This window comes from Salvelinus alpinus, chromosome 35 (assembly GCF_045679555.1).
Source record: "Salvelinus alpinus chromosome 35, SLU_Salpinus.1, whole genome shotgun sequence".
Lineage (NCBI taxonomy): Eukaryota > Metazoa > Chordata > Actinopteri > Salmoniformes > Salmonidae > Salvelinus > Salvelinus alpinus.
The window spans coordinates 6,467,259-6,474,309 of NC_092120.1; the positions used below are offsets into that span (position 1 = coordinate 6,467,259).

At 43.9% G+C, this 7,051-nt stretch overlaps 1 protein-coding gene across 2 annotated transcripts; it reads right to left on the reverse strand.

Annotated features, from left to right (window-relative positions):
• Positions 1–301: 301 nt before the first annotated feature.
• Positions 302–6,660, reverse strand: LOC139564674 (nucleotide-binding oligomerization domain-containing protein 1-like). 2 transcript variants are annotated; one of them, XM_071384411.1, is made up of 12 exons: positions 6,158–6,654; positions 5,798–6,025; positions 5,213–5,387; positions 3,197–5,018; positions 2,953–3,036; positions 2,756–2,839; positions 2,585–2,668; positions 2,433–2,516; positions 2,026–2,109; positions 1,826–1,909; positions 1,595–1,678; positions 302–1,391 (listed from the first exon to the last, which is right to left on the reverse strand). In XM_071384411.1, exons 2-12 carry the CDS (start codon positions 6,002–6,004, stop codon positions 1,319–1,321), a joined length of 2,865 nt encoding a protein of 954 aa, XP_071240512.1. In that variant the 5' UTR covers positions 6,005–6,025; positions 6,158–6,654; the 3' UTR covers positions 302–1,318. The 2 variants fall into 2 exon arrangements, 1 of the variants encoding a protein (XP_071240512.1); XR_011672800.1 differs by lacking the exon at positions 302–1,391 and adding an exon at positions 2,330–2,351 and having other exon boundaries at positions 1,624–1,678; positions 6,158–6,660.
• Positions 6,661–7,051: the final 391 nt, after the last annotated feature.

The window sequence follows — 7,051 nt, forward strand, 5'->3', positions numbered from 1 at the left end:
TGCAAAATGACCTCCAGCAGGCCACTGTACCGAGTCAGTGTGCGGGGGTACAGGTTAAAGGTCATTTGTACATGTAGGTAGGGGTGAAGTAACTATGCATAGATCAGGGATGCAAACTGGTGAGGGCCCAAAAAGGTGACACTATTTTTTGCACTGACACATGAAAATAAATCCCTGCTAGGGGGAAATGCAGGTTTTAACTAATTAAACAACAAATAATATGATCTACATGATCAGTCTCTGTGTGTAAAATATAAAGTGGTTAATGTGAACCTAACTCACAGCAAAAAACAATACAATATTGCAGTTAGCCATGACAGCCTTTATAATAGAACACTTGTGACCTCACACACAGCTAAATATTGCACTTTCAACAAAAAAACATCTTCAAGTAGAAATAGAATGAAACAAACAGGCATTCTATTGTCACTCTATTATAGTGGCCACTATAGTAGACATTGTTACACACTTGCAAAAATAATGTTCACTGAGTAAAAATTGTAATAATCCCCCCTCACTCACACACAAGTGTTACTGTCAAATTAAACACAACATAAGCAAAATCTTTGGGCTACACTGCACATTATTACAATTGTACACGTTCTGCCTGTGGACATCTGTTCTACAATGTGCCAGCAGAGCATGATACCCTTTGTTGGCATAATTGATCTCTTTCAGGCAGAGAGTACACCTGGCATCCCCTTTTTATCCACTGTATTGACGAAGTGAGACATAGGGAAAGTGTGTGGTGTTCCTTTCACCTCTATAGTGGCATCCTGCTTAAGACAGGCCCAGCTCCAGCTACACTTGATCGCTGATTGCACTTGTTTAACAAGCAACACCTAATTTTCACCTAATTCTCTCATTCTGAAAATGAACCACATACTGTAGAGGGAAAACATTAGTTCATAGCTAGTCAACATTTCACACAGATTGCCAGGGTCCAGTAAGCAACTAACGCGTTATAACTTGAACGGCAAGGATTCGTAAACGAGTTAGTATTATAGCGAATTGGTTAGGTTAACGTTACTAACGTTAACGTTAGCTGTCTGACTTTTTCTTCAGTCGCGTGCTGCATTCTGTTGTTATGTGAACGATTGGCTGACCCTTGGATACAGCCAGTATTGCTCCAAACGCGCATCACTCCTTCGCTTACAGCCAGTAGTCAAGGCTTTTACCCATATGCCAGAATCACCTAGCTAATACAGTATGTTCAAATATTTACAAAATGTTGTATGCAAGAAAATACACTCAGAATTTCTAAGTTTCGGTAACAGAGGTGACCAATCTACACACGCTCCAGCGCAGTTCTGTCTCCTCAGTGGAAGCGTAGCCTTCCCTCAGCCTCAAACAGCTTCTCTTCCTCTTCAGAAAGACAGTTTCCTTTCAAACTGTGGGTGAGTGATGACAGAGCACATGATAATCAGCAATACAATAAAAGACCCACAATCATTACAAAGTGGACATGGTGAAAGATGTTTTGAAATAAAAATGTGTCTAAGGAATATATCAAATACTATTATTAACCTGATACAAAAAAAAATTGTAATGTGCCTTTAAGTGAGCGACATTGCGTCACATTGCGTACACTCACCAGATCTCTTTGAGAAATGTGTTGTGGGAGAGAGCCTCTGACAGCTGTCTGATTCCATCCACTGTCAGCTGATTATTGATTAACCTGTGCAGAGTGGCACAGAGGGATCACTAGGTTAACCGGCTAACTTTTCTTCACATTCAGAAATAACTTGTTCACTTTATGGTTAATTCTGTGGTTAAACTTCATTATTGGTTGTTGGGAGTGTGTTGAGACTGGGGCCTGCCTTACCAGAGGTGAGATAGACCCGTGTTGGATCTGATCAGTTCTGCCATGTCTGGTGCTACATCATCTGACAACTCATTTTGCACCAACCTAGAACACCACAACACACATTTAAACTGTACTGTACTCCAAGACACAGATACACATTAAATATACAGAGACAAATACTGTCACAGAAATTTGATGTATGAATAAGATTGTCCTACCAGAAGATTCTGAGCATTGTGTTGCATTTCAGTGCTTCAGCCAAGCTCCTCCCACCTTCTGAAGTGATGCCATTGGCTGAGAGGCTAAGGGAGAGAAGAGCATAGAAATATAATTACTTTTAGTAGTACATAAGTATACTGTATTACTTTAGGTAATGATATTACTATGAGGCAGAGTGATATACTGTAAAATAGATACTGTAGTTTCAGTGTTTGTGAGTAAGGGAGTTCGATAACCCATACTGTAGCTGAATGTGCGTTTGTAAAATGATACAACAATGGCTTATACTTCCTTATTTCTGACCTCAACCGCAGTTGTGGGTGAACTGAAAAAGACATGGCACAATCAGTGCCACATACTTATTAAGAGAAGTGATAACGATGACATATCTTGCCATCCATCTCACCTGAGGTTGGTAAGACTTGGGTGATTCCTCAGGGCCTCTGCGAATGCTCTTGCTCCTTCATCACCAATGCTGTTCCCCCACATTCTGAAAAACAGGAACAATCCATCCCATGCACTCTGATAAATAAAAAAATATTGTAATAGTGCACTTACCCCACGTCAAAGATAGATGTGCTCTTCTGAATGGCACTGGCCAGGTACCTGCCACCCACACTGGTGAACTTGTTGCTGCCAACCCTTTGAACAAATCAAAGTGCCAAAAATAAACATTTACATTTATAAACAAGTAATTATATAATTGATTGAACATATTAATTTACATACTTGACGACTCTTAACTTAGGACATTCCTCAATGATATGAGCAATTAGCTTGGCTCCGATGTCCGTGATGTGATTATTGTAAAGTCTGCAAAATCAAGGCAACAGAAATACAGTCACAGTCACATATGAATTTGTCATACAGCATAATACAGTACTAAAGTTTGACAGGCAAGTTGACCCTGATAGACACTGACTCACCCCAGAACCTCCACCACTCTGTGTTTGATAAGCTCCTCAGCCAGTACCTCGACGCTGCTGTCTGAGATCTGATTGACACACAATCTGAAATGGAAAAACAAATTTAGATGAAAAGTTATACTAGTATTTTTTATAGCACTAAGAAATTATTTGTCTATGTTATTTGTAAACAAGTGTACCTTTCATGTAAACAGTTGCATAAAATACATACTGTTTCCATCTGCATGTATTCCGAATTCCTCACCTCACCACGGTCATCTTACTGAATGAAGGCCTGAGCTGCTTGACCCCATAGTCACTGATGTTGTTGTTGTCCATGTCCACCCCTAGCCTCTTCCGCCGGTGCTGCAGCACAAAGTTGAGGGCACTGCAGTCGCCAGAGAACACATTACAGTAGCCCAGCTTGATGTAGTCAGCTGTGATGCCCTTCGCAGTCAGCTGGGCCACCTCTTTACTTCCTGTCTCGAAGATGCAACGCAGCATCCACAGGAAGTTGGGAAGGACATGCACCTTGCTGCCCTCCTGCTCTGTGCTGTGGAGTGGCAGGCCGCGGAGGTGGGACCTCACGCTGGTGGACAGGTAGGACTTGAGGACTGCCCGCTTCCTCTTCAGTAGCGCTGGAGGAACCATGTGCTCCAGCAGGCCGGCGTTGGTCTTAGACAGCAGTCCACACAGGAAGAGGTTGACGTACTGGAGATGCTCGTTGGTCTTGAACGGGTCCTTTCCCCTGGGTTTGGAGGAGCCACCGATGCAGGGAAAGACAAATGATAAACAAGATGTGTTGTCCCTCCTGCTGCACTCGGTGAAGAACTTGAGGATGTTGCCTACGCTGGCATGTTCGTCCAGAACCAGGGAGAATGCAGCCAAGAAGGACTGCAGGGTGAGGTGAAAGAACTCAAACGTAGAAGGGTTTCCACAGGCATCGTAGCGGCTGACCGGTCGGAGGAAACCCACCTGAAGGTCGGCCTCAGTCAGGCCACAGGAGGCCACCTCCTCCTGGTCGAACACAAAGCCTCCTCTCTCCATGCCCAGCAGAGCCAGCTTGGAGAAGGCTGTCAGTGGCCTCAGCCCTGCCCTGAAGGTATCAGCGGGGCACCTGGTGTTTCTCTTCAGGAGGCCCGGTGGGGGAGCGGCCCCCCGGCTGAAGAAGATTTCAGACAGCAGAAGGAATATGTTAGTGAGTGTCATGCAAGCCTCTGGCAGCTCAAAGTCGTCGTAGACTGAGCGCAGGTGTTTAAAGCTCTTGAAGACGATCCAGCAGAAGAGTGGGATGGAGCAGAGGCCACAGAGGTGGGGGCTGGCATCCAGCTGGACTGAGACCAAGTCCCGGTGCTCTTGGTCTTGGAAGTGCAGGTTGGTGTAGGTTTGAAGGTGGGCCGGAGAGAACCCACGCAGCGCCACCCTCTTCCGGATCACCCTGCTCTGGACCTCGGTGCCTGTCCGAGCCGTCAGGACCTTCCGGGAACCATTAAGCAGCTTCCCACAGAGCAGGTTAATGAGCACCAGAAGGGGGTGAGTCCTCTCCTCTGGAGAAACCACCTCAGGCATGTTCTCCAGGTCCAGATCAGCCTGGATCTCATCATAGCCGTCAAACGTAAAGAGAACCTTTTCAGGGAAGCGGAGGATGTAGCTGAACACCTCATTGTCCGCATCTTGGTCGGGGTAGCAGTTGTATTTGAAAAGCAGGTCCCTGAGTGAGATCTCGTCTGTCTCCTTGAATGTGCTGAACATCCTACAGCGGAACTTGAAGAAGAACATGGCGTCTGTCTGTTCCAGCTCCCTATTGGACCACAGCCTCTGGAGCTTCTGGAGGAGGATGGACTTGCCCACCCCAGCGTCCCCCGTGATGAGCACCGTCTCTGCCTGTGGGTTAAAGACACCCTGCTCTCCCAGGAGCTGCTCCAGACCCTCCAGGTGGCCCAGGCTCTCATTGCGCTCATTCAGGAGCTCCATTAGGGTGTCTGTATAGAGCTCCTCCAGCAGGGTTTCCTCTCGCTTGGTGTAGGATGCAATGAAGCGTGTGTCTCGGCCCAGCTCGTGCCTCAGCTTCTCACAGTACCTACTAACTGAGAGGAGGGGGGTAGGGAGAATACACTGGAGTCTCATTCTCAACCACTGATATTCAGCCAAAATATACAGTAGTTGCCCTCATGATTCTCTAATAGCTTACATTTTCAATGCACTGTATTTTTTTACTGTTAAGTAAAATTCCAATAACACACATGAAGTGCTGCACCATACAGTCTAGTGACATACTTACTAGGGTCCGTGTTCTTCACTGGTATGTCCCGTATGAAGTCTGGTGGCTGGTAGTTGATCTCTTTAAGCCATGGTTGGAGGTCTATGTATGCGTCATAAACTTTGTAGAGAATATATAGGAAGTATTCACATGCCTGCTCCCCTTTGCTTTGGACCAATTCCAGGATTTTACGCACCTGCGCAATGTCAATCATAAGTAAATCATATTTACTTTACAGTGATTCAATATTTAACAATAATTTGACAGCTAACAGTTTCCCCCTTTTACACACCTGCACAATGGCAATCATATTTACTTACCAGTGATTCATATTTAATTAATATTACTTCCCACATTTTGATTCATGTGGCCAAACAGGATTTTTCACAGGTAAGATACTGGCAACATACCAAATGCCATTGTATTGCAAAATTAAGTCTTGTCTTTATATTTTCTCATCTTAAAATCAATTAGTCCATTTTAGTTAGGGCCTAGTAGGCTATTTGTGAATGCAAGAGCATGTCTTTGTGATGGGTACTTTGACATTTAATGTGTGTGGTCCAAATGGACATGTATCCTCTCTGAAACCCTCCTATGGTAAATTACCTGGTCTGTCTTGGTGGCTGCGCGCTGGATGATTTCTGCATCCTCGATACACAGAAAACCACTTTCTAGGAGGTTATCCAGAATGCACTGCGTGCTCTTCACTTGGGAAACCAGTAGCTCACGGTGCAAGGTGAGCATTTGGACAGTGGACACATGGCCCGTTAGTCCAGCACGGGCTTCCTCGGCACTGGAGCCCATAATATGCATGGCTTCAGCTGCCTGTATTTACTGGAAAATGTAATTAGGAATTCTAGTCAGATAATCAGTTAGGAGAAAATGATCCAACAGTACGGATAAAAGACATTATAGTAATCTATGGCTATCAAGTACGATATACGTATATGGGCTGCCTATACATACCGTCAGAACCTTTGATAACATTGTTCTTATCCGCGCTGTCTTAGTCCGCGGCGGAAAAACTCGGGAACTACGGCTCTCTTCAAAAACCAACTCCAGTCTTGGTTATTAAACCATTAAATAGCGTACGACAGGATAATAACAAAACGTTTCTCTATGACCGTTAGAATATGATTCTAGTCTTGTCTCAAACAATGTCAGGAGGGGTAAAAACACTGAACACAGTACTGGTTCTTTGAGAAAGTGAAACCAAAAACAGCCTCGGATGCGCGTAATTTGGCCTCGAATTGCGACCGCGCTTTTGGCATGCAGTTTGTTTCTTTTTATACAGGGTTTTCGCCACTTGTAATTGCTCCACGGTAAATCAGGATTTCCCAAACATGTCGTAATAATTCGAAATATTGATTAGAAAACCAGGTGTTTTAATCAGCATATGCTTACTTCGATGTCACCTTTCGCCGATTAAAATAAGCAGAGTAAGGTGTTTCCATGACTATTGCATAATATTGTCACAATCAGTTTCATATCAAATTATTACTGTGCATGTAAACTTACTCACTCGTAACCAAAGAAAAAATACGATTTAGCTACCAGTGTGATGTTACACAAACCCATCGTAGCAAATGTATGTCAACTTGCTACTGAGACTAAATGTGTTTTATTTATCCGTTTATCCGTTTTTTCCTCAAGCATCCGATCTATCGTGTTGCATTACTGTTGCCAATTTAACACGAATAGCCCATAGCCTACAGATGATTGTCTTGTCCACTGATTTAATGAAATAAAACCAATACACATGTTTGTCAGTGTTGGTGTATTCATTTTATAGTTCAATGCACTTGGTAGAAATAAGTATAGCTTCAGAAATTCCCAGTTTAAACTTTACTCAAATTTAGA

Excerpts from the sequence above, each read along its gene's own strand:
- LOC139564674 (XM_071384411.1), bottom strand. The coding sequence starts at position 6,004 with ATGCATATTATGGGCTCCAGTGCCGAGGAAGCCCGTGCTGGACTAACG. Across the intron at positions 5,019-5,212 it reads AGTGAAGAACACGGACCCTA|TTAGTAGGTACTGTGAGAAG; the intron begins GTAAGTATGTCA and ends CCCTCCTCTCAG. Across the intron at positions 2,840-2,952 it reads AGAGTGGTGGAGGTTCTGGG|ACTTTACAATAATCACATCA; the intron begins GTGAGTCAGTGT and ends TTGATTTTGCAG.